Source organism: Mobula hypostoma, chromosome 2, assembly GCF_963921235.1.
Source record: "Mobula hypostoma chromosome 2, sMobHyp1.1, whole genome shotgun sequence".
Classification (NCBI taxonomy): Eukaryota; Metazoa; Chordata; class Chondrichthyes; order Myliobatiformes; family Myliobatidae; genus Mobula; species Mobula hypostoma.
The window spans coordinates 101971293-101998650 of NC_086098.1; the positions used below are offsets into that span (position 1 = coordinate 101971293).

The 27358-nt window shown below is 41.7% G+C and overlaps 1 protein-coding gene across 1 annotated transcript in view; it reads left to right on the top strand.

The window, feature by feature from the left end:
• The window catches only part of ascc3 (activating signal cointegrator 1 complex subunit 3), a 399975-nt gene that overhangs the window by 75148 nt on the left and 297469 nt on the right, over positions 1 to 27358 (top strand). The window contains exon 11 of the mRNA XM_063040308.1: positions 26260 to 26424. Within this exon, the coding sequence (XP_062896378.1) occupies positions 26260 to 26424 (165 nt within the window). The remainder of the gene's footprint in view (positions 1 to 26259; positions 26425 to 27358) is intronic.

Genomic DNA, 27358 nt, shown 5'->3' on the forward strand with positions numbered 1-27358 from the left:
GTGAACAGTAAATGGTTAACCTTACTACGACTCTGTCTTCATTGGCTCCGGTTTAACTTGTTTAGTCAGAGTTTCAACACACTGCATGAGAATACTACAGTGAAAAGGTGGAATCATTTGGTGTTTCGACAAGTGGTACAATGGCTTTGCGATCAAGCATCAAGTCGCTTGCATTAAGCACTAAGAGCAGTAGGACGTCGACAAGTGTGGCTGCCCTTGCAAGGGCTAAAGCAGAAGCTGCCAAGGTGCGAGCGTTATACGCTAACCAAGAAGCAAAACTGAAAATGGAAAAGGCTTCCAGAGAAGCGGAAAACCAGTAGGAAAAGGCAAGGATAGATACAGAGTTAGAAGTGCTGACGCCACAACGAGAAGTTGACGCACCTGCAGTGGAAGCACAAGTGTTGGAAAACGCTGAAGAAATGCACGTTCTAGATGAAGCAGGAAAATCTATGTCAGGAAGGGCCAAATTGGAACGCACCAGCAAATATGTCCAATCTCAAATTGGCCTGCAGATTCATTTTTCCTCTCCATACTTGTCTGTTGGCATCCCATCTCATTTGAAATCACAGGGAAGCTTTGTTGCATCACATCCACCTGGGGAAGACAACTCACAATTGCACCCTTGCCACAAACTCAAGTATGAAAGGGCTGACTACGAATACTTCCCGACACCAAACTTAGCAGATCCGGCGAGATCAGAGACAAAGGCTGAAGTCAGAACATCAAATCCTATCATGAACGTACACGCCCAGTCATATGTTCCCCAACAGATTCCCCCAGCTAGCGTGCCACCTGCAGCAGAACACTTGGCACGGTACTTAGCGCGACGAGACCTCATCAATTCAGGACTGTACCAGTTTGACGATAAGCCTGAAAACTACCGTGCGTGGTACTCTTCATTCACCAGTGCCAGCGGCGGAGTCCAGCTCACAGCAGCCCAAGAGTTGGACCTTATGACTACATGGCTGGGAAAGGAATCAAATGAACAGGTGAAACGCATACGCTCAGTGTATGTCAACAACCCCAAGCTAGCCTTACACAAAGCATGGGAGAGACTTCAGAACTGCTATGCGGCCCCTGAAATTATTGAGAGGGTGCTATTTGAACGGCTGGACAATTTTCCTCGGGTGTCAGCCAAGGACCACACTAAATTACGAGAACTTGGAGATTTACTCTTGGAGATTCAAGGTGCTAAAGAAGACTCCGGTTTAACTTGGTGTTTAGTCAGAGTTTCAACACACTGCACGAGAACACTGCAGTGAAAGAGGCGCTATTGTGCCTTGTTCACCACACAGCTGGTGTGTATAGACCACGTGAAGTCCTTGGTGGTGTGGATGTCGAGGAATTTAAAGCTGTTTACTCTCTCATCTCCAGATCCATTGATGTCAATAGGTGTTGGCCAGTCTCCATTCCTCCTGTAATCCACAACCTGCTCCTTTGTTTTTGCAACATTGAGGGAGAGGTTTTTTCCTTGACACCCTGTGCCAGGGAGATGACTTCTTCACTGTAGGCCACCTCATTATTGTTTGAGATCAGGCCAATCAGTGTGGTGTAGTCAGCAAATTTAATTAGCAGATTGGAGCTGTGGGTGGTGACACAGTCATGGGTGTACAGGGAGTAAAGGGGGGGACTTAGTACACAGCCCTGAGGGGCTCCTGTATTGAGAGTCAGAGGGGTGGAGGTGAGGGAGCCCACTCTTACCACCTGCCAGCGATCTGACAGCAAGTCCAGAATCCAGCTGCACAAGGCAGGGTCAAGGCCGAGGTCTCTGAGCTTCCTGTTGAACCTGGATAGAATTACGGTGTTGAATGCTGAACTGTAGTCCAAGAACAGCATTCTCACATAAGCATCCTTCTTCTCCATATGTATAAGGACAGTATGTAGAGCAGTGGCTATTGCACAAGGCAGAGGTGGCACTCGTCACACTTGCAGGGTACATGCGAGGAGCGAGATCAGTAGGGAGGGACAAATGAACAAGGGAATCACCTAGAGAATTATCCCTACAGAGAGTGGAGGGAAAGGTATGCTTAGTGATATGATCCTGTTGGTCATGGCAGAAATTATGTACAATGATGTACTGGATTCTGAGCCTTGTGGGCTGGTAGCTAAGGACATAAGGAACCCTCATCCATGTTATGACAATGGGAGGTTGGGGTGAGGGTAAATTTGCAGGAAATTAAGATGATGTGCATGGTGGAACATCAGTGCTGGAAGAAGGGAGGACATCTCAGCTGCACTTCATCAAATGTATTGGGGCATTTGTTTAGTTCAGTTTTTTTTTATTATATAAACAAATCTAAATCTCTAAATTTTCCAATGAACCCTGTAAGTATTTAGTTTCTACATTCTTAGAAGACTAAAGGAATTTGGCATGTTGCCATCCTATCTGAATACCTCGAAACTTTGTATTACAACTGCTTTGCATGTGACCATATGAAACTGCAGAGAGTTGTGGACACAGCTCAGCACATTGCAGAAACCAGCCTTCCTTCTATGGACTCTGTTTCTCCTTCTCTCTCTCCCAGTATTGCATCTGATATAGTCAAAATACTCCACCTACCCCAAATATTTTCTCTTCTTCCCTCTTCCTGTGGACAGAAGATACAAAAGCTTGAAAGCATGTACCATCAGGTCTCAGGACAGCTTCTACCGCACTGCCATTGAACAAGACTATTAAATGACTCCCTAGTACAATGAGATGCACTCTTGGCCTTACAATCTACCTTGTTATGATCTTGCACCTTATTGTTTACTGCACAGCACTTTTTCTGTAGCTAACATTTTATTCTGCATTCTATTATAGTTTTGCCTTGTTCTACTTAAATGTGCTGTACAGTGCAGGGGTCCCCAACCGTTTTTGCACTGCGGACCGGTTTAGTATTGACAATGTTCTTGCGGACCGGCCGACTGGGGGGGTGGGGGGGGAGTGTTCAAGTAGGGTTAAACTCACTTCAACATGTCTTTTACGGTTATGGTTGCCAACTTTCTCACTCCCTAGTAAAGGACAAAAGTAGCAGTCAAATTCCGGGACACTTGTGTTTACCCCGAGAAAGACTACCAAGACCATGACACCTTGCGCGGGCACCTGTGTGCGCATGTGTGATTTGTGCATATGTGACGTACACGTACGTGCCGATTTTTTTTTTCCCCCCCACAAATCGGTTTTGGCTTAAACTTTCCGACTATACTGTACATACATTATTTCTACTTTATATAGGCTGTGTATTTATCATATCATTCCTGCTTTTACTATATGTTAGTGTTATTTTAGATTTTATGTGTTATTTGGTATGATTTGGTAGGTTATTTTTTGGGTCTGAGAATGCTCAAAAATTTTTCCCGTATAAATTAATGGTAATTGCTTCTTCACTTTACACCATTTGGGCACGAAAGGCTTCATAGGAACGCTCCACCTTAGCAGGGGAAATACGGGACAAGAGTGGTCCCTTATAGGACAAACCAATTTAGTCCAATATACGGGATGTCCCGGCAAATACGGGACAGTTGGCAACCCTATCATCAAGTTCAACAGTGCGTGACAGGGAATGAGGAAAAGGTGCAGCTGACTCATATTGTTTCCTCGCGGCCCGGTAGCACATGTTTTGCAGCTCAGTGGTTGGGGACCACTGGTATAGTGGTTTGATCTGTATGATCAGTCTGCAAGGCAACTTTTCACTGTATCTCGGTACATGTGACAACGATAAAACAATTCCAAAAGTTTTAAAGGAGTATGGGAAATGAAACCAGGTGAGTTTCAAGGGAGCGTGGGAAGTAGGACCCCAGTGCCTTCTTGGGAAACCAGGAAATAGGGCTCCTGAGAATTTAAACAGAACACAGGAGCTTTTTTTTTAACATTTCAGGGCTTTGAATTACAGGAATTATAGAAATCAGGCCTTGGTGCGTTAAAACTAGTGCGTGAATCAGCACCTGGTTAATCAGGTGGTGAACTAGGATTTTTGAATAATTGTGTGGAGGAATATTGGAGTTTTACTGTATTTTCATCCATTCAGGGTATCATAGTGCAGGAAGAATGTTAAGATCTTGGAAACGATGTTGTGGAAACTTAGTTGTTTTATTTTAAGGCCGAAGAATTGTAATGGAAAATTAGCAGGCTTTCAAGGATTCGGACTGATGAACACTTCATAAGTGCTGTGGAAGATTAACAAAACATGGAGTCTGAACTATGGTATGAAATCATTAAAATAACAAGTTTCATGCCCTTCTGCTCTTTGGGATCTCTAGCTTCACAACAGCTGTGGAGAATCTCAGAGCTTCTTATCATCGATCGTGATTGCGGTCTGATGAGAATATTGATCATTTTGCTCTCTGCTCTCACTTATGTAACCAAAAGAACTTGCACTTATTTTCTAATCTACATGTGTCAGTCAGCTGTAACTAAAACTTAATGATTTTTCTTAAATATAGATGAACAGGAATGTCTTTACGTTGTGAACAGAGCCAATCTGGTTTGTCTCCAATAAACAACTTTATCGTATTGTATTACACTCCTTTATGCCTTATGTCTGCATGCTTCAAGGCCTCAGCGAATCAAGATCTTATGTTTTACTTATCTTCCTCATTAACATGGTTGCTCATTATGAAGCAGAGCAGACTGTTGTATACATACATCTACTGATGCTTCTGGACACATCTTCAGTGATGTTCCTGGAATCATCGGGTGTTTCAGGTCTTTCAACATCATACAACCTCCTCCAGGCTGATCAGATCCCAGCTTGTGTCCAGATGGCTAGCTACTTATGACGCCGTGGCTCCCCTCTTTTGAGCCACAGCCATCTTGAGGCCCTCTCTGCCACATCAGTGGTACTGCGGATGGCTCTCCTCTTCCTCTCTCCCTCGATGCCCAAAATGCTGAAGGCTCTATCTAAGGAACAGGTTGCGAATCCCCTACAACCAACCTCCACTGGGACAATAATTGTTGTCATGGCGTGCAACTTCCTATCAACCCCTCCCTTCGCCGTTGCCTCCAGAATTTGGTTAACACCTTCATCAAACTGCTTCCACAGTGAAGTCATGTTAGCTGCAGGCCATCTGATCCGCCTCCTGTTAGACTTCATGATAGAGGGATTAGTTAGAGGGACTAATCTATTTTAAGTAAAATTAGTTTTCAACCCTCTCATTACAAGCAAATTCATTTGTACAAAGAAACTGGGATTGTCCTTAGATCACAGGAATAGAATTATAAGATGTTAACGGGCTTTGATGTGGAGAAATACTTCCCAAACTATTAACCAGAGATCATGCAGTTAAAATTAATGGAGAAAAAGGGGAAAAAAAATCAAAATTCATATTGATCTGCAGTATAATAAATGAAACTGCTGGAACTCACAAAGGAACTTTAAAAAGGCAATTAGTTATGAACTTTAAGGATTAATTTACAATGAAAAGTAGGGGCCAAGGAATGTAGTGATCTAATGCAGCACTTAAGTGCACAGTGTGGTTAAATTTTGATATTTTTATGAATTATTCACAAAAATATAATTTTTCTTAATATGTCACATAGCTTGAGAAATTGCCCTGAGCACATAGCAGATGCTTGATGAATAAGACGTGGAAGGGACTGATCGTATTAGTAATGCAGAGTTTAGTGTGCTGAAGCTGGACCATAATTCTGTTTGGATTGTCATGAGACACTCACAAAAATCATTTTATCATAATTTTCCACTCAATGTGGCTGAATAAGTTAAGGACTTGAGCTATTTTTCATTTACTTCTGTAGTTTAATGTCATTTTGCGGCTGTTTTGCCAAAGTGGGGAAACTATCCCCACTCTACCATATTGTATAAGGAGCACAGCATTTTTCCACTTAACCTCTCCTTTCCTGGAGTGTTTTTGCTGGGTGTGCTATAGCAGCTGGATAGAACTGCAGACTAGGGACCAGAAAATTGCTGCCATACATGATGATCTCGTGGGAGAGGAAAGAGGGACTTGATTTTCTCTCTGGTAAGGCCTTTGTCAATAGTAGAAAAAAAGACTGGGGAATTCATGATAGATAATTGCGCTTCTCCTGACATTTCACATTTACCTTGAGAAACTGGAGCTCTGCATTGAAATGCAAAGACTTGTGCCCCCTAGAAGTTCAGCGTCTGTCATAATGAGAAGAAATTTCCCATGATCAAAGTCTAAAGAATACATAGAATTTGTTTAATCTCAAGTCTGCCTTATGCCTCAGTGCATGGAAAATTGATTCCTGATGTATTCTGGCTAATGCAACTGAACACCTGTATTGATAGTCACAAAACCATAAGAAGCCCAGTGAAGAGTGCTGTTGGGGATCTTGAAGATCAGATTATGATGCCAGCTACACTGTGGAGTCCTGGTATACTGTGGTGGGGGAAGTGGGGGCTAGAATGAATACTTGATTAATAATTGATTAACCAATGAATACTTCATTAACCTCTTCTTGCTACTACAGTTTGGCAAAAAGTATAAATGCCTTAGGCCCCACACCTGCAGGTTCAAGAACAGTTATTACCCTACAGCCATCAGGTTCCTGAACTGGCATGGATAACTTCATACAGCTGAACTGATTCTATGATCTACTGATTCAGTTTCAAGGACTCTTTCCAACTTGTTCTCAGTACTATTTTATTTGCACAGTTTGTCTTCTTCTGCACATTGGTTGCTTGTCAGTCTTTGCCTGTATTTGTTTAGTTTCTTTTTGTAAAATTGTGTTGTTTATTTTTTTCTAGTAAATGCTTGCAAGAAAATGTATCTCAGGGTATCTGATGATAAAATATACCTAGTTTGATAATAAATTTACTCTGAGCTTACTTTGACCTTCACATATTTTATTTATTTAATAATGCATGGCTTTGGCATTTGGTGTGTTACGAGAATACACATAAAATTAAGATGTTTGCTGGCCTGGGCTAGCATCAGTGGCATCAGCAGTTGGTCTGCCACCTGCCCTCAGGGAAAGGAGAGATAAGGAACAATGGAGCAGCGTCTGGAGATGTGTAATGAAGGGATGTGGGAGGAAGAGCTGTCTGGAGCGGCTCCCCCCTTTGAACCCTGAACTGTTTGAAGTGATGGACAGGCGATACCCCAGCAGGGGGATAAAAAGGGACAGGTTCGCTAAGACAGACACACACGCCACCCGAGGTAACGAGACCCTGGAAGCGGTGCGCTTCTCACGAGTGGGTGAGAAGTCCCAGACAACGACAAGGGTGGAAAGGTACGATCAGCGGGAACCCGGTGTGTGTCCGCCCTTGCCTGGGTGCCGGGTTCACTGCAGAGGATCGACCGCATCTGGAGGAGGGGTCACAGTCGGTGACCTCAGGTGACATCACCAAGGACCCGCCCAAAAAGCTGTTTGTGAGCCATCTCGCTGGTCTGTGAGCCATCTTGCTGGTCTGTGAGTGAAGCCGTTCTGAATGATGAGTTGTTCCTATTCTATCTCTCTCTTCCCCCACATTGTCCACCGCCATGGCAACGATTACTGCGAACTGAACTACTAAACTGGACTGAACTTTGAGTCATTTTGAAATTGGTCATTTACCCCTAGACAACGATAGAGCTTGATTGATGCTGTTATCTTAATTCTGTGCACATGTGCGTTTATCATCGCTGAACTGTTGCATTTATTATCCTTTCGATTAAATGTGTTGCTTGTTTCTTTAATAAAACTTTCTTAGTTCTAGTACTCCAGACTCCAACTGAGTGATCCATTTCTGCTGGTTTGGCAACCCAGTTACGGGGTACGTAACATAAGTGGGGTTCTCGTCCGCGATTTTGAACGCTAAATTTGGGACGGAGTAAATTGATTGGGTTAAAATTCCCGAAAGAAAGAAAAGACAAACAGCAGAAATGGAGGTTGAGGAATTTATAAAGGCGCCGACCTTGGAGGCATTAGAGGATGCCAGGAAATCGGAATTGATAGCTGTGGCCAAACGGGTGAATCTTGCTAAGGTGAAGTCGACAATGAGGAGAGAGGAGATACACAGAGCTATTGTAGAGCACTATGTATCTAAAGGTGTGTTTCCCCAAGGTGAGCTGGGGGAGGTGTCTATTGAAAAACCTGCTGGAGACGCGGTACAGGTACAGCTTGAAAAACTGAGACTCGAGCACGAGTTCCGGGTACGGCAGTTAGAACACGAAGAGAAGCAGTTAGAAAGGCGGGAGAAAGAGAGAGAGTTAGAAAGGCAGGAGAAAGAGAGAGAGTTAGAAAGGCGGGAGAAAGAGAGAGAGTTAGAAAGGCGGGAGAGAGAGAAAGAGGTAGAAAGGCAAGAGAGAGAAAGACAGTTGGAGAGAGAAGAGAGAGAGAGGGACAGGCAGTTGGAGAGAGAGGAGAAACAGAGGGAAAGGGAATTTGAGCTGGAGAAGTTAAAGATAAGGGCCGAGCAGGGGCTCGTGCCGAACCAAGGTGGAGGGTTCCGGGCGACCCAGGAGGTTAGGCTGGTTCCCCCATTTGACGATACCGATGTGGATCGGTACTTTCTCCACTTCGAAAAAGTAGCTATAAGTCAGGAATGGCCGAGGGATAAGTGGGTTGTCTTACTTCAGAGTGTACTGAAAGGGAAGGCCCAACAAGCTTACTCCGCCTTATCCGCGGAAGATGCCCAGAAGTATGAGGTGGTGAAGGAGGCCATCCTCAGGATTTATGAGTTGGTCCCGGAGGCATACCGGCAGAGGTTCCGGAATGCGAGGAAGCGGTGGGACCGCACGTATTTGGAGTTTGCTCATGAGATGCAAACATATTGTGAGCGGTGGTGCGCCTCGAAAGGGGTAGAGGGGGATTATGACAGACTGCTGCAGCTGATTCTGATTGAGCAGTTTAAAGGTTGTGTCCCTGAGGGTATGAGACCCTACCTCGATGAGAAAGAGGCAGCCACGTTAGCCGCAACTGCTAAGTTAGCGGATGAGTATGCGTTGACGCATAAAATGAAGGTTGCCCCGAGTAAAGGCTACCAGAAGGGTAGTCAGGACGGCGGGGAGAGTCCACCGGAAAAGTCAGAAAGTAAGCCGGGGACTAGTGAAAAGGATAAGGTAGACCGGGAGCAGTCTGGTAGGAAGTCTCCTGGGGTCGTCTGTTATAATTGTGGGAAAGTCGGACACTTTGCGTCCAGGTGCTTTGCCCCAAGGAAGGAGACGGGGAAAGGAAAAGCGGAAATTTTGAATGGCTGTATTGAGCTGTTAAGCGAACCGCTAGGGAAGGACAGGTCTGAAAAAGTCCAGGAAGGGCGCGAGAGGTTTATCTCGGCCGGACTGGTGTCAGTGAAAAAGAGGTTAAAACCAGTTCCAGTGCGGATCTGGAGAGACACGGGAGCGTGTCAGTCACTAATACTGAAGAGTGTATTAGAGTTTAGCTCAGAGACCCAGACTGGGGAGGTAGAGGTCAAAGGTGTTGGGGAAGGGACAGAGTCAGTCCCTTTGCACCAGATACATTTACAGAGCAACCTGGTCTCTGGACTAGTCACGATCGGGGTGAGGTCCGAATTACCGATGAAAGACGTGGAAGTCTTGCTCGGTAATGACATCGCCGGAGGAATCGTGTTCCCAGTCGTGAGATTGACGGGTCAGCCTGCCAGCATGGAGGCCCCGCCCGCGATGGTGAATTTGGCTGAAACATTTCTGCCAACCTTGTATGAGACAGGGTGTAGTGAGATAAGAGGTAGTGAGGGAGCTGGGACGGACGTAGCAGTAGCCAGGAAAGAATTTGTGCAGACGCAGGAGCGAGACGAGGGGCTGATGGTTTTTGCCGAGACCGCTCTCTCTGACACAGCCTTGACAAGCTATTGTGCGGATGAGGAAGTGCTAAGGAAGAAAGGGAAATCAAGTACAGCATCCGCAGATGAGGAGTGGGGGGTGGTGCAAAAGAGTTATGGGGATGAGGTTTTTAACATGGCCCACGAGGTACCCCCCGGTGGACATTTTGCGGTGCTGGAGGAAACAGTTGGTGGAATCATGAAAGAGAGTTACCGGCTGCCCAGGGGGAAAAATGTTATTGATCATGACCGACGCGAACTGAGACGGTCACCGGCTTTTGATATGCTAACAAACCTAGTCGGTGTTAGCGTGGAAATCAATGAAGCTAGGGGCCCCCTGCTAAGAGGAAAAAACCATTTTGAAAAGATTAGGATGGGATCGGTCAGATGGGAGAAGGCTATTGTTTTGGCCAGGTCTACTGATAAGGTCTCTCCCTTAATCCCCGAAGGAGTAATTAAACGGCTCGCACCCATGTGTTTGATTGTCCCGAGGAAATGCAAAGAACTGGGACGTTGGGTTATGTCGGTTACAATAGGGCGGCCAAGTAAACAACACCCATATTTTTTGAGTAATTCAGTGACTAAAGGGCTGATGAACACAGAGGTGTGTATTGGCAATTTAACACGGCTGTCTGAAGCCAGCTTGATAGTGAACCTTGGAAAAAATGAATTCGGCCACACGAATGTCACTTACCTGGGAATTGTGGTGACACAGGGGCAGCTGGCAGTGATGCAAGCTACAGTGCAGGCTATCGCTGACCTCCCAACCCCGACAGACAAGAGGGCCCTCAGAAGGCTTTTGGAGTTGGTGGGGTACTGCAGGAAGTTTTGCAATAACTCTGCGGTCAATACCCGTCCCCCTCCTACTAAGCCCTTGCGAGGGAAAATTGAGTCGGAATGGGACGACCCTTGTTGTTGTGGTCCGGGACAAAACCAAATGAGAGGTTACATTGGTCGCAATTCATCAGTGTTTTTGGCCACTATGAAGTTTGCTGAGTTGGAGCCTGGTCTAAGGGATTATTAATAACACGTGTAAAAGGAACAGAAAATGTGATGACTGTCTGTCAAGGTGTTGACAGCTTCAAATTCTCTGTATTAGCTAAATAACTGTTAAAGATGTATATTGTGTATGTATCAGATAATGTAGTCATGTTTGTAATTTTTACCTCCCGGTAAAAATCCTTAAAGGGGGGAAGTGTTACGAGAATACACATAAAATTAAGATGTTTGCTGGCCTGGGCTAGCATCAGTGGCATCAGCAGTTGGTCTGCCACCTGCCCTCAGGGAAAGGAGAGATAAGGAACAATGGAGCAGCGTCTGGAGATGTGTAATGAAGGGATGTGGGAGGAAGAGCTGTCTGGAGCGGCTCCCCCCTTTGAACCCTGAACTGTTTGAAGTGATGGACAGGCGATACCCCAGCAGGGGGATAAAAAGGGACAGGTTCGCTAAGACAGACACACACGCCACCCGAGGTAACGAGACCCTGGAAGCGGTGCGCTTCTCACGAGTGGGTGAGAAGTCCCAGACAACGACAAGGGTGGAAAGGTACGATCAGCGGGAACCCGGTGTGTGTCCGCCCTTGCCTGGGTGCCGGGTTCACTGCAGAGGATCGACCGCATCTGGAGGAGGGGTCACAGTCGGTGACCTCAGGTGACATCACCAAGGACCCGCCCAAAAAGCTGTTTGTGAGCCATCTCGCTGGTCTGTGAGCCATCTTGCTGGTCTGTGAGTGAAGCCGTTCTGAATGATGAGTTGTTCCTATTCTATCTCTCTCTTCCCCCACATTGTCCACCGCCATGGCAACGATTACTGCGAACTGAACTACTAAACTGGACTGAACTTTGAGTCATTTTGAAATTGGTCATTTACCCCTAGACAACGATAGAGCTTGATTGATGCTGTTATCTTAATTCTGTGCACATGTGCGTTTATCATCGCTGAACTGTTGCATTTATTATCCTTTCGATTAAATGTGTTGCTTGTTTCTTTAATAAAACTTTCTTAGTTCTAGTACTCCAGACTCCAACTGAGTGATCCATTTCTGCTGGTTTGGCAACCCAGTTACAGGGTACGTAACAGGTGTTAAAGGTAACATGACACATATAACCTCCAGTACTGAACATAACAGTGAACATCATGTGCATTGACATCAAGTACTTAGATATCACTTAGATAATAGAAATTGATTCAAGCCATGCTCAAAATTAGTGGCAGACTGTGTGAGTACCTTGTAGTAAACTGATCAAGGGAAGCTGTTATGGTGTTACAGGTTTCCCCCGCCATCCGAAGGTAGAGCGTTCCTATGAAACGGTTCATAAGCCGGAATGTCGTAAAGCGAAGAAACAATTACCATTTATTTATATGGGAAAATTTTGTGAGCGTTCGCAGACCCAAAAATAACCTACCAAATCATGCCAAATAACATATAAAACCTAAAATAACAGTAACATATAGAAAAAGCAGGAATAATATGATAAATACACAGCCTATATAAAGTAGAAATACAGTACTTTTCCACAATCAAACCAGCACTGTTCTCTGTAGCGAAAATCTCACGCAAGCGCTCTTGGCAAAACATGGCGCAAGCACTCTCGGCAGAAAATCTCATGCAAGTGCAGTTGGCAAAAACACTCTCTCCAGTAACCTTTAAGCTATGAAGCTGCCAAATCATACCAAATAACACGTGAAAATACACAGCCTATATAAAGTAGAAATAATATATGTACAGTGTGGTATCACTTGTGGGAATCGGGAAGATAGCTTGCCAAGCACACTGATGATGGTGTGTTAGATTGAGTCGTCAGAGTTTGGGTGGTGCAGTGGCCCCCACCCTCCAGACAGCGAACCGATACCAATCCGCGAAGCATGCAGGGGTACAATGGTAGCCGGGAGGCACACAGTATATCTTTAAGAAAAAAGCCGAAATAAACTTGCTAATTAATTACGTGCTGGGCGGCACCTAATTAATTAGCATGTTTATTTCCGCTTTTTTCTTAAAGATTTGCTGTGTTCCTCCCGGCCACTGTTGCATTCTCCGCGAATCGGTATCTGTCCGCGGCCTGGTGGTTGGGGTGTTGGGACACTGGGGTGTCATCTCGTCGTCTGTTTCCATTAGAGCAGGCAGCTCATCTTCTCCTATGACTGCACGCCTCGAAGTCGAAGGTCGAGGTTCGTCGTCTGCTGTGTCTGATGTGGAAGGCTTGCTTGACTGCTTAGCCTCGTGCATTTTTAGATCATACAGTTCTTTGTAAGCACTCAAACCATCTTGCAAATATGCCCTAAACTGATGTACCCTTTCAAAATTAAAGTCGTACTTTATCATTGCAGTGAAAATCTCACGCAGTTGCTTCACATTCAGTTCCTGGACGACTTCACTTTCGCTACTGAATTCGGTTTCGATTGTTATCCTTTCCTCTTCCAATTGCATCAGTCTTCATCTATCAGTTCTTGGTCATGGGATGGCAAAACCTCTTCAACATCATCTTTGTCAACTTCCACAAGCCAAACTCACTTTGTCCTTACTGCGTTCACCATGACTGAGTGTAACACCCTTACGAGCTCTTTTAGGCTTTTCAGATAACTTAGAACTCATCTTGCAAACGGCTGCTCACAGGCATGTGTTTAAGCAATGCTGGCGAGAATGCCGTTCCGAATCAGGGGGAGAGCGGCTGCTCAGTGTGCACGCTGCTTTTTATCGTGCGCTGCTCTTTTCACACGCTGCCTTTCTTCGTAACAGTGAAAACACCTTCTGTTAGCGAAAACAGGGAACTAATTTAGGTCTTTCGTAACAGTGAGGTTTCGTAAAGCGAACGTTCGAAAAGTGGGGAACACCTGTATTTATTTACTTTTATTTCCACACGCATTCCATTAGAGAGCCTTTTATTCTGAATCTCAAATTTGGTGTATTAATTTGTGAATTCTTTAAGGGGCAATTACCATAACTTGCATAACCAACCTAGGGCTTACTTAGAGTTGAATCTCTCAATTTGGTTATATGATGAATGGACACCCTCAAATATATTTTCAAGCGCTTTCATTGTAGGACAGATATGGCCACTTAAAACCACGTCAGTTGTAAGCAGCAAGAGAATTGTATTCTAGTGCAATCTACTATCATTGCCTTCTTGTACCATTGTTATCAAGCCAGGGTTCAACTCTTAGAATTTGGTTAGATTAGTTTATTGTCATATATACCAGAATGTAAATGAAATTGCTTGTTCGTAGAGTAAACAGTGTGTATGCTATTATTATGTATGTCAATAAGCACAAAACAGCAGAATGTTGTGAAGATTGTAGTTCAATCTGAAGTAGTGCAAAAGAGAAATTCTAAATTGACATTAACAGGATAACCATGAGAGATAGAATTAAAGGCACGCGAATATGGCAGCACCATTTAGAAGGATCAGTTCAGAAGCATGACAGCAGTGGGGAAGATGCTGTTTTTAAGTCTGGGTGTCTAGGCTTCAAAGCTCTTATTTCTCCCAGAAGATGGAAGAAAGTAAAGGGAATAACCAGAGTGCAGGCATGCTTGACAATACTACAAGCTTTCTGTGTGTAAAGAGGCACATTAGAGTAGCACTAGGCACATAAAAAAATAAGATGCCAGTAACAACAGTGTTGGTGCTGAATAGGAAAATCTGCAAGCATTTGCTTAGTTAAACAATTCACACCTTGCAATCTATCTGTATTTGTGTGTTGTATTAGGCAATTAAGCAGGAATAGAATGAGTGAGTATCTCTCTTGTCACATGGAGGTCAATATAAGCATGCTGAAAACAATGCTATTTACAACAATTTTTCATTAGAAATGTCACATGAATGAATCATCTTTTATTCTTTCTCAGATCTCCATCATCACAAATACAGTCTTCCATTGATTTGATTCAATTGATGTTCACTTCTATAAAGTGATGATAATGTTACAGGCTGCTTTTTATTTTAGTTGGGGCCGCTAGCATGGGAAGTACATTATTAATTTTAATGACCTTTACAAACAAGTTAATACTAAATCCTCATTGACCCCCCTGGAAATTCTTGTTGCCTACCATCCCCATCCCTTCTGCTGAATTTGTCAAGTAACTCAGAATGGGAACCATTGTTCTAATTAGTGAGTCATTGCCTTGGGACATTTTTCTTGTGATTGCAAGACCCTGTTGAATACTTCACTGATTTATTGGCAAGATCAACAGTGAGGGAGTTGTGTGTCTGAGGTTGTGGCATAGACTCGGCCTCAAGCTGCAGTGTCACCTGTTGCAGCTGCCCAGGAGAGGTGACGCTGGAGGCGGTGTGGCACGGCATCCTTACTGGATTGAGGGCTTGGTGCTGCTCTTTAGTGTTCACTCGGTGGAAGACAAGCTGGATTGCATTTGTTTGTGGGTTGTTGTGGGCTTGCTCTTGCTGACAATATCCATGGACTCAAGGATATTGTAGTTGTATGACTATATTTACTGCTATCTTCTATCTGCTTTATGTACTGTTGGTACTGTGTTTTACACCTTGGTCTAGGAGGAACACTGTTTTGTTTGGCTGTATTCAGGGGTATTCATTTATGGTTGAATGACAATTAAACCTCATCATGAACTTCTGAATGTTTTGTGGCAAGCATAAAGAATAAAATTTCAAGCCAAAATAAAACAGCTATTTAGGAAGGTACATAGAGTTGCAAGAAAAAGTTTGTGAACCCTTTGCAATTACCTGTTTTTTTGTATTAATTAGTCATAAAATGTGGTCTGATCTTCATCTAAGTCACAATAATAGACAAACATAATCTTGTCTAAACTAATTACAAACAATTAACATACATCAAAGTTGCTGGTGAACGCAGCAGGCCAAGCAGCATCTATAGGAAGAGGCGCAGTCGGCGTTTCAGGCCGAGACCCTTCGTCAGGACTCGGCCTGAAACGTCAACTGCGCCTCTTCCTATAGATGCTGCTTGGCCTGCTGCGTTCACCGGCAACTTTGATGTACGTTGCTTGAATTTCCAGCATCTGCAGAATTCCTGTTGTTTACAAACAATTAAACTTATTTTCATCAATACTGAGTAAACCATTTAAACAACTACAGTCTAGGTTAAAAAAAATATATGAACCTCTGGGGTAATACCTTCTACAAAAGCTATTTGAAGTTAGGTGTTCCAATCAGTGAGTTGAGATTGGAGTTGTAGGTTGCAGAGGTGTCCTGCCCTATAAAAAAGGCACACAAATTCGGGTTACTGATGGAGCCTGCTCTTCTCAAAAAAGGTCTTTTTATGTGCGCCATGCCTTGATCAAAACAACTTTCAGAGAGAATTCTTAGAAGAAGAGTTGTAGAGATGCATGAAGCTGAAAGGACCTGAGTGTTTATCAGGCCACAGTAAGAGAAATTGTCTACAAATGGAGGATGTTCAGTGTTGTTGGTACTCTCCCTTGGAGCGGGCGTCCTGCAAGATCACACCAACAGCACAGAGTGCAATGCTGAAGGAGGTGAAAAAGAACCCAAGGGTAACAACAAAAGACTTGCAGAAATCTATAGAACTTGTTAAAGTCTCTGTTCATGTGTCCAGTAGAAGAAAAACACTAAACAAGAATGGTATTCCTGGAAGGACACCACAGATGAACCCACTGCTGTCCAAAAAAAAAACATTGCTGCAAGTCTCAAGTTTGCAAAAAAAAACACCTAGATGTTCCCCAATGCTTTTGGGACGATGTTTTGTGGACATATGAGATAAAAGTTGAACTTTTTTGGGTAAAAATTCATACCGCTATGTTTGGAGGAAAAAGGGCACTGCATGCCAACACCAAAATCTCATCCCAACTGTGAAGCATGGAAGGAGAGTCATAGTTTGTGTTTGCTTTGCTGCCTTAGGGCCTGGACAGGTTGCAATCATTGAGGTAACAATGAATCAAAATTGTGTCAACGTCAGGGTAACGGTTCATCACTTGAAGCTGAATCAAAGTTGGATGATACAACAAGACAATGATGTGAAACACAAGAGTAAATCTACAACAGAATGTTCTCAAAAGAAGAAAATTCGTGTTTTGGAGTTGCTGAATCAGAGTCCAGACCTTCACCTGATGGAGATGCTGCAGCATAACCTGAATAGGGCTGTTCATGCAAGGTATTCTGGAAATATTGATGAACTAAAACGGTTTTGTACAGAGGAATGATCTAAAATTCCTCCTCACTGTTGTGCAAGTCTGATCAGCAGCTATGAGAAACGTTGATGAAGGTTATTGCTGCTAAAGGAGGTTCTCCCAGTTGTTATGTGAACCCCTGTACTGTGAATGATTAAACAATGTGTTCAATAAAGACATGAAAAGTACAATTGATTGTGTGTTATTTAGGCAGATTGTGTTTGTCTGTTTTTGTGACTTAGATGATCAGTCCACATTTTATGAGTAATTAATGCAAAAAACCAGGTAATTGCAAAAGGTTCACAAACCTCTTGCAACTTTATGTGTACTGTAAAATTATGTGCATATAAGCTAAATAAAAAATTAATTAGTTGCTTTAATGAAGTTGTCGACCTGAAGCATGGATTCTGTATCTCCATTGCCATTTGTAGGATTTACTGTTTTTCTAATAGTGCAGTAGCCTTATGTAGTTAAACTTTAACTTATTACATTGACAACTGCCTGCTTACTAGTAAAGGGGATTTGTTGATGTACAGTAGTATTTGTGGAAAGAGAAGCAATTAACATTTTTGGCTAATGATTTTCATCGGAGCTGGTCAGGTTCATTGAGCTGAGATCTGAAATATTAACTCCCTGATCCTGTCTGATACTGCCGGTCTACTCAATATATCTTCATTCCCCATTCCTCAGATTTCCAGCACTTACTGTATTTTGGGCGCAGAATACATAGTTTATTTTTGTATTAGCTGATTAAGTACGAAATACTGCAGTCTCTTGGTAACCCAGTTGTGATTCCACTCAGTTATTGCATATATGAAACATTCCCATGATGTAGTTAGCCAACCAAGCATGTTCAATGATTAATGAGATTAGTCTATGTGCAATGTTGGATCCATATTTAAATTTCCCTGAGAGAGCAGCAGTAACAAATCTCTTTTTGTTATCTGAGTTCAGTATCAGGGTTATTAATTTGTATCAAAAAATGAATTTAAGTACTTGATAGGTAACATCTTGAAAACTTTGTGGATACACTTGTGTATATGTGTATGTGTATTGGTTTCAAAGTATGTCTTTAGTTGATATAAATTGAACTTTTCGGCCTTGGTTTTTTGAGATGAGAAACTGAAGAGTCTCACAGATGCAAAACTCGGCATGGCTATTCATTTTGAGAACATTCCAACACATTTGCTATCAACCAGGCAGCAATGCTACAGGACGAGCACCCCTATTCCGAAATTCCAAAATCTGAAAATCTCCAAAATCAAACATTTTTTGAATGCTAACATGACATCACAAGGAAAATTCACAAGGTGTTTGGAGGGTTCCCAGGTGATGCACAGGTCTCTACTCGTCACAGACAGTTCTGGAAGTGACTTCACATACTGTATGTAATGAACAGAAGTGAATGCAAAATAGAAAAACTGCATAAAGTGAAAAATGAAGATCTCGATAATGTATTGAGAGAGTGGTTTCATCAGGGTCAGAGTGAACATACTGTATGCTGCCTAATGATATGCTAGTTATGAAACAAGCAAAGATCAGCCATAACAAACTGAAAATTGAGTGTAATTGAATATTCATCAGGCTGGTTGCAGAAATTTAAGAAAAGCCTTAGCATTAATTTTTTTTAGAGATTTGTAGTGATAAAGTGTCTGCCGAGCGTAAAGAAGCAGAGGCGTTCATTGATGAGTTTGCCAAGATCATCACTGATGAAAATAGAACATGCTGAAAGGCTGTGTGAATACATATGCATGATAAACCAGTGTACGGCAAAGACTACTTTCTGTAAGCACTTAATTTCTGTTGGGATTGATGGCAATGCCACATAGCCACTGACCGTCCACATAGGTGGCCAAGTTAGTGATGGTTTACATTTATGATGGTTCATGAACACATTATTGTTTCATGAATGAAATTATTAAAAATATGATATAAAACTGCTTTCAGGGTATATGCATAAGCTGTATATGTAATATAAATAGATTTTGTGTTTAGATTTGTGTCCCAACCCCATGATATTTCATGAAGATGCAAATATTCCAAATTACAAAAAAAACTGAAATTTAAAACACTTTCAGCCCCAAGTATTCTGATAAGGGGTGCTTATCCTGTATTACTAATCTTAGTGAAATGGTGGCTGAAAATCATGATTACCCTTTTAGTCTGCTTAAATGCACTGTACTACAAAAATCTTTGGAAGAAAGATAAAGAACAGAATAATGTTAACTATATAGGTACTGTTGGAACTTGATTTTGATCTGAGGCTCTTTGGAAGTCAAGAATGAGGCATAAAACTTGTTGCTTACAGTTGTTTATTAAGTGTTACAAGAAAGAAACAGAGAAAGAAGATGAAACATGTGGGTGAGAGAGTGGATTTCAGTTAGTTGGTCCATTGGTTAATCTGGACAGCCTGATTTGGGACAACTTTTAAAGAACAAATTAAATGGAAAAAGTAGCCAGGTTTCCCATTGTTTAGTTCAGACACTGTTGCTTAATTGGTACAGGAGACTGTTGTTGAATATTTCCCAACTAGTGATGGTCGCGCGTGCTTCTGTGGCTGTTAGATACTACACTATGTTTAAAGTGAATAGTTTTTAAATAATGTCATTTGCATCTGTTTGTGTTTTTTTAAAAAAAAACTGATTTTGTTGATAACTATCAGGAACTAATACAGTTTTTATAGTACTGAAGTACTATTGGTAGTGTTCTAATTTGTTCTGAAAAAGTACATAACTTGTTACTCATTTAAATGGTAGTTTGTCTTTTTTATACCTTTAACTGTTTCCATGAAACTTTGGCTAATTGGGGCAGCTGCTTAATTGGACCAAAATGCACTGGTCCAGTTGTGCCCCAGTTAACTGGAATGCACTGTCTATAAGTGATTATGTAAAAATAGAAACAAACAAAAGCAAGTTAAACTACAAGGAAAGTAACATTTATACAGTCCACTTCAACAGTACATTACTGTTACAGATTGAACTGTATCATATATCTTTTCACATACAATACTTAAGATGTGACCTATCCAGTATTTAAGATATCAAACAATTTTAAATTATATCCCTTAACAGGATCTAAAAGAGCTGAAGAGTTGATATCTTCCCCTGTTGATTTTGGTGGCTGCAGCTGATTTGGTTTACAGTTCCCCTGTAACATTTGGGAATCTTCAATGTTATGTAAAATATCCTTACATTATTCCTTTCAAACTATTTTAGTATATTAGCAAGTTTCATCTAATCTCATTCAGTGTCTCCAGCCCAGATCTTGCAAGTAACCTTGTTTTAATAAGCAGAATATTTTCATTTCAAAGAGTAAACGGAATAGGTTGTCTGACTTCCATACAATTTTAGTTGGACTATACTTTTGAGTAATATGAAAATTTCTGTTCATCATATTACAAGAAGACTTTCGGCACATTGGGGAGGATGAAAGAAAAATTTAAAGGTAGAAACATAGAGACATTGAAAACCTACAGCACAATTCTATTGATGTCCTGCTGTAACCTCTGACAGCCCTCCACACCATTCACAACACCCTCAACCTTTGTGTCATTTAGAAAGATGAAACCAGAATTGAGAAGTTGTAACTATCAGGACAGATTAAAATGTCTTTGAGTTTCCTTTTAAAAACCAAACATGATGAAGGGAATTAACAGCGTAGGTCAGAAATGAACACAGTTCCAGGTTTTGGGTAAGTACAGAACTGAAAGCAGTAAATGTAAGATGTTAAGTAGTTAGAATGGGGAGGGTGCAGAGTAGAGTCATAGAGAAGTACAGCACAGAAACAGGCCCTTTGGCCCATCAAGTCCATGCTGAAACCATTTAAATTGCCTACTCCCATTGACTTGCACTGGGACCATAGCTCTCCATGCCCCAACCATCTGCGTACTTATCCAAACTTCTCTTAAATGCTGAAATTGAGGTTGCCTGCACCAGCTGTGCTAGCAGCTCATTCCATATTCTCAGACCCTCCAAGTGAAAAGTTTCCCCTCCTTTTTTCCTCAAACTTTTCACTTTTCACCTTTTGATTCTGTGGACATTAATTTGGGAAAGCTCTCAGTTTCTAAAATATGTTGCAATAGATAAAACAGTTTCTTGATATTTTTATTTTTAGAACAACAATTTTTGATTATTGCAAAAGGTATGTTACTTGAAATTTAATGTTCTAAAATAACTGTTGGGGCATTGCATGTTTGAGTGGCAGTAGGATGTAGAGTGAGATGGATTCAGTATCAAATATTTTGGATGAATGTCCTTAAATTGAAAAAAAAATGGGAGAGTAAAAGTTTTTTTAAATGAGGTTGATGGAGAAAAGAAAAAGACGAGAACTTTAATGAATTTTCTGCAATATCAGTTTCAGAAATTTTGTCAAGTGAGTTTCCTTATTAAAGAAGCAGCGGATGGAAATGAATCACTGAATCATGGCTGCAGGTTGGTTGTAGCTGTGAGCTGAATGTCCAAGGTTACACGTTGTATCAGAGGGATAGGAAGTTAGGCAGAGAAGGTGGAATGGCTCTGCTGATAAAGAATGGCATCAGATCAATAGAAAGATATGACATAGGATGGAAGATGTTGAATCCTTGTGGGTTAAATTAAGAAACTGCAAGGGTTAAAAATCCCCTGATGGCAGTTATGTACAGGCCTCCCAACAGTAGCTGGGATGTAGACCACAGATTACAGCAGGAAATAGAAAAGATGTGTCAAAAGGGCAATGTTATGATAGTCATGGGAGATTTCAACATGCAGGTTGATTGGGAAAACCAGGCTGGTATTAGATCTCAAGAAAGTGAGTTTGGTGAATGTCTATGAGATGGCTTTTTTTAGCACAGTTTGTCTTTGAACCTACTAGAGGATCAGCTATACTGGATTGCATGTTATGTAATGAACCAGTCATGATTAGGAAGCTTAAGGTAAAAAGAACCTTTTGGAGACAGTGATCACAATATGATTGAGTTCAACATGAAATATGATAGGGAGAAAATAAAGTCTGACTTAGCAGTAAAGGAAATTACAGTGGTATGAGAGACGAGTTGGCCAAAGTAAGTTGGAAGGAGCTGCTGCAGGAATGACAGCAGAGCAGCAATGGCATGACTTTTTGGGAAAAATGAATAAGATACAGGATAGATGTATTCCAAAAATGAAGAAGATACAGGATAGATGTATTCCAAAAATGAAGAAATACTCATGTCACAAAACAATGCAACTGTGACTGACAAGGGAAGTCAAAACAAATGTAAAAACAAAAGGGAGGGCATACAACAAAGTAAAAATTAGCAGGAACATAGGGAATTGGGAAGCTTTTGAAAACCCACAAAGAGCAACCAGAAGAATTATTAGGAGGGAAAAGATGAAATATGAAAACAAGCTAGCAAAGTGGATAGTAAAAGCTTTTTCAAATATATAAAAAAAATGTAATAGAGATGAAAGTGCATATTGGACCGCTAGAAAATGTGGCTGGAGAAATAATAACAGGGGACAAGGAGATGGCAGATGAACAAATTGAGTATTTTGCATCAGTCTTCACTGTGGAAGACATTAGCACTGTGCCAGATGTTGAAGGCTGTGAGGGAAGGGAAGTGCGTGCAGTTACTATTACAAAGGAGAAGGTGCTCAAAAAGCTGTAAGACCTAAGGGTACCTAAGTCTTCAGGGAAAAAGACCTTGGCAATCGTGGGGATGACTTACAGTGGACTGAAACACTTGAGCATATAGACATTAAGAAAGAGGATGTGCTGGAGCTTTTGAAAAGTATTGTTAAATAAGTCACCTGGACCAGATGGTATATACCCCAGGCTACTGTGGGAAGCGAGGGAGGAGATTGCTGAGCTTCTTGTGATGATCTTTGCATCAACAATAGGGACAGGAGAAGGATTGGAGGGTTGCAAATGTTGTTCCCTTGTAGAGTAGAAATAACCCAGGAAATTATAGACCAGTGAGCCTGACTTCAGTGGTGGGCAAGTTGTTGGAGGAGATTCTGAGAGGCAAGATTTATGAGCATTTGGAGAGACATAATCTGATTAGAGATGGCATGGCTTCGTCAAGAGCAGGTCGTGCCTTACGCGCCTGATTAAATTCTTTGAGGATGTAACAAAACTCATTGATGAAGGTAGAGCAGTGGATATAGTGTATATGGATTTCAGAAAGGCATTTGATAAGGTTCCTCATGCAAGGCTCCTTCAGAAAGTAAGGAGGCATGGGATCCAAAGAGACCTTGTTTTGTGGATCCAGAATTGGCTTGACCACAAAAGACAAATGGTGATTGTAGATGGTTCGTATTCTGCATAGAGGTCAGTGACCAGTGGTGTTCCACAGGGATCTGTTCTGGGACCCCTCCTCTTTGTAATTTTTATAAATAACCTGGATGAGGAAGTAGAAGGATGGGTTAGTAAGTTTGCTGATGACACAAAGGTTGGGGGGTGTTGTGGATAGTCTGAAGGGCTGTCAGAGATTACATCGCGACATTGATAGGATGAAGAACTGAGCTGAGAAGTGGCAGATGGATTTCAACCCAGATAAGTGTGAAGTGGTTCATTTTGGAGGTCAAATTTGAAGACAGAATATAATGTTAATGGTAAGACTCTTGGCAGTGTGAAGGTTCAGAGAGATCTTGCAGCCTATGTCCATAGGACACTCAAAGCTGTGGCACAGGTTGTCGTTAAGAAGGCTTATGGCATGTTGGCATTCATCAACCGTGAGACTGAGTTCAAGAGCCGTGAGGTAATGTTACAGCTATATAAGACCTTGGTCAGACCCCACATAGAATACTGTGTTCAGTTCTGGTCATCTCACTACAGGAAGCATGTGGATACTGTAGAGAGAGTACAAAGGAGACACAAGGATGTTGCCTGGATTGGAGGGCATACCTTATGAGAATAGGTTGAGTGAACTTGCCCTTTTCTCCTTGGAGCGACGGAGGATGAGAGGTGGCCTTATAGAGGTGTATAAGGTGATGAGGGACATTTATCGTAAGGATAGCCAGAGGCTTTCTCCCAGGGCCGAAATGGCTAACATGAGGGGTCATAGTTTTAAGATGTTTGGAAGAAGGTACCTAGGGGATGTCAGGGGCAAGTTTTTCCACACAGAGAGTGGTGGAATACACTGCCGGTGGCGGTGGAGGAAGTGGATACAATGGGGTCTTTTAAGAGCCTCTTAGATATGTACAGGGAGCTTAGAAAAATAGAGGGCTATGCGGCAGGGAAATTCTAGGCATTTTCTAGTGTAGGTTATATGATCAGCACAACATTATGGGCTGAAGGGCCTGTAATATGCTGTAGATTTCTATGTTCTAGTCACCCAGACCAGATGAACTGCATCTGAAAGTTCTAAAAGAGGTAGCGGTAGAGATTGTGGAGGTATTAGTAATGACCTTTCAAAAATCATTGGACTCTGGCATGATGCCAGAGGACTGGGGAATTGCAAATGTCACTCAACTCTTTAAGAAAGCATGGAGGCAGCAGAAAGGAAATTATAGACCTGTTAGCCTGACCTCAGTGGTTGGGAAGATGTTAGAGTCAGTTGTTAAAGGATGAGGTGATGGAGTACTTAGTGACACGGGAAAAGATAGGACAAAGTCAGCATAGTTTCTTCAGGAGAAAAGCTTGCCTGACAAATCTTTTGGAATTGTTTGAGGAAATCACAAGTAGGATAGGTAAAGGAGATGCGGTGGATGTGGTATATTTGGACATTCAGATGGCCTTTGCAAGGTGCCACACGTGAGGTTGCTTATCAAGTTAAGAGCCCATGGTATTACAGGTAAGTTACTGGCATGGTTAGAACATTGGTGGAGGAGCTAGTATTGTTAAGGAAACAGGTAGGCTGCAGAAGGACTTAGATTAGGAGAATGGACAAGAAAGTGGCAAGTGAAATACAGTGTTGGAAAATGCATGATCATGCACTTTGGTAGTAGAAATAAATGTGCAGACTATTTTCTAAATGGGGAGAAAATACAAAAATCTGGGATGCAAAGGGACTTGGGAGTTCTTGTGCAGAACACCCTAAAGATTAACTTGCAGGTTAAGTTGGTGGTGAGGAAGGCAAATGCAATGTAAGCATTCATTTCAAGAGGTCTAGAATGCAAGAGCAGGGATGTGAATGCTGAGGCTTAATAAGACACAGGCAAGGCCTCACCTTGAGTATTGTGAACAGTTTTGGGCTTCTCATCCAAGAAAAGATGTGCTGGCGTTGGAGAGGGTTCAGGGAAGGTTCACAAGGATGATTCCGGGAATGAAAGGGTTATTATGCGAGGAACATTTGATGAGTCTGCGTCTGTACTCGCTGGAATTTAGAAGATGAGGGGGGGATCTCATTGCAACCTTTTGAATGTAGAAAGGCCTAGATAGAGTAGATGTGGAAAGGATGTTTCTCATGTTGAGAAAGTACTGGACAAAAGGGCACAGCCTCAGGATAGAGGGGTATCTATTTAAAACAGAGTAAAACAGAGATGTAGAGAAAGTTCTTACGCCAGAGGGTGGTGAATTTGTGGAATTTGTTGCAACAAAGGTTACGGGGAGAAGGCTGGGGAAGAGGGGCTGAGGAGGGGAAAAAAGGATCAGCCATGATTGAACGGTGGAGCAGACTATATGCCAAATGGCCTAATACTGCTCCTATGTCTTATGGCCGAGAGGAATTTAGATTTGTAATGCTCTTCAGTTGAAGCTAATATATTCTTTAATATAATCTCACAGATAAAAATGGGACACTAATTATACCTATCGATTAGATCTATTTTAGTAGGGTTTCTGACTAGCTAGTTTCTATTACCATGGAATTAAATCATGGATTTATTTTTTTGCTGTGTAGGGCTTTAACAATGGAGTTTAAGTTGTTTAACATTCACCATGCTGCCTTTTAAGGAAATGACAGAGGGAAAAATTGATTGTTTCCGGATTGATTCTGTTTGGATGGTTAGAAATCCTGTAATAGAGAAAGACACTGTGTCAGTGGTCTGTGCCTTGTTTTTATTGTTGACATGACAGGTTAAAACAGCGCACATTCATAGCAGGAGCAGAGTTTCTCATTTGACCGGAATATGTAGGAAAATCAAGTTATTTGTACTTGTTCTTATTTAACTGTGGAGTTCCTATAACTGTTGAACGAATGTAAGTTTCACCTCTTTTGTGAATGTTGATATTTTATCTATTTTGAGATAATCTTTAACAGCATATGTTGCTAAATTCTGTCTTAGCATTCTGAATAATTTAGATATTATACATAACAACAGCAGAATTATTGCAATAATTAACATATTGCATACACTTCTGAAAAAAGGGCATACAAACTGGAATTGTAAACATTTTTTCCCTCTACAGCTGGTTCCAACCTTTGGGGTAGCTCAGTATTTTCTATTTTTATGTTGAAATATTACCTGTGATATTTCTTTTAATATATTTCCATTTAGTGTTGAAAATAATTCTCTCTTTTATCAGATGCTTGTGACGACACCTGAAAAGTGGGATGTGGTAACGCGTAAAAGTGTTGGAGATGTTGCCTTGTGTCAGATTGTCAGACTGTTGATTTTGGATGAAGTTCACTTACTGCATGAAGACAGAGGACCAGTTCTAGAAAGCTTGGTGGCACGGACACTACGACAGGTAAAATATTTGATTCAGTATTTTTTTTTGTACATGCCTCTATTGTTATTGTACAATATTTTACTAGATGTGTAAACAATACCACAATAAATGATATTTTGTACTTCCAGAATAACTAAGATGCAGGACCAGTATATTCAGGCATAACTAGTTTTTCAGTGCTGTAATCATTTTTTATGTTTAATTTTGTTTCCTGAACTGTTTGTGTAATGGTTTGGATGTTACCACCTAATATTAGTATTAAACATTGCCAAGGAGAAACGAGAAAGACTGCAGATGCTGGAATCTGGAACAAAAAAGAACTGCTAGTGATAGTCAATGTTTCAGGTCACGAACTGTCATCAGTACTGGAATGTAGTAGGTGATGGCCAGTATTACAAGGTGACAGGGAGGGATGAATATTTTTTTTACCCAGAAAGTAGTGAGTACCTGGAATACACTTTTTGAGGGAGTGTTTGAAGCAAAGTCGTTGACAGCATTTAAAAAGTGTCTGCAAAAATACTTCAATCAAATAGGCACAGTTGACTATGGGGAAACGTGAGATTAAGATAGGTGGGTGCCAACTGGTCAGTATGGACCTGGTGGGCTAAAAGGCTTATTTCCATTCTTCATGCCTCTGACCCATTTGTAAAACTTCAATAAACACGTTCAAAACCTGGGAAATATTCAGGTGCATCTTCATAAATGGCAAACAACAGGATGGGGGGTGCTATCTCTTGTAAGTGAAATTCTTACCATCTACCCTTGACATTGTGGAGCATTATAAATAACAAGCTACACCCCCCCCCCCAAATCATCATCAATATTTACATTTCACCACTGACCAGCAACTCAGCTAGCCTCAGCTAACCTGTGCCTGTTTTTTTTTGTAATTTAACAATTTTTTCTTGTTTAATTATTTATTTTGAAGGTATATTCAAAAAAAACTCTTGAA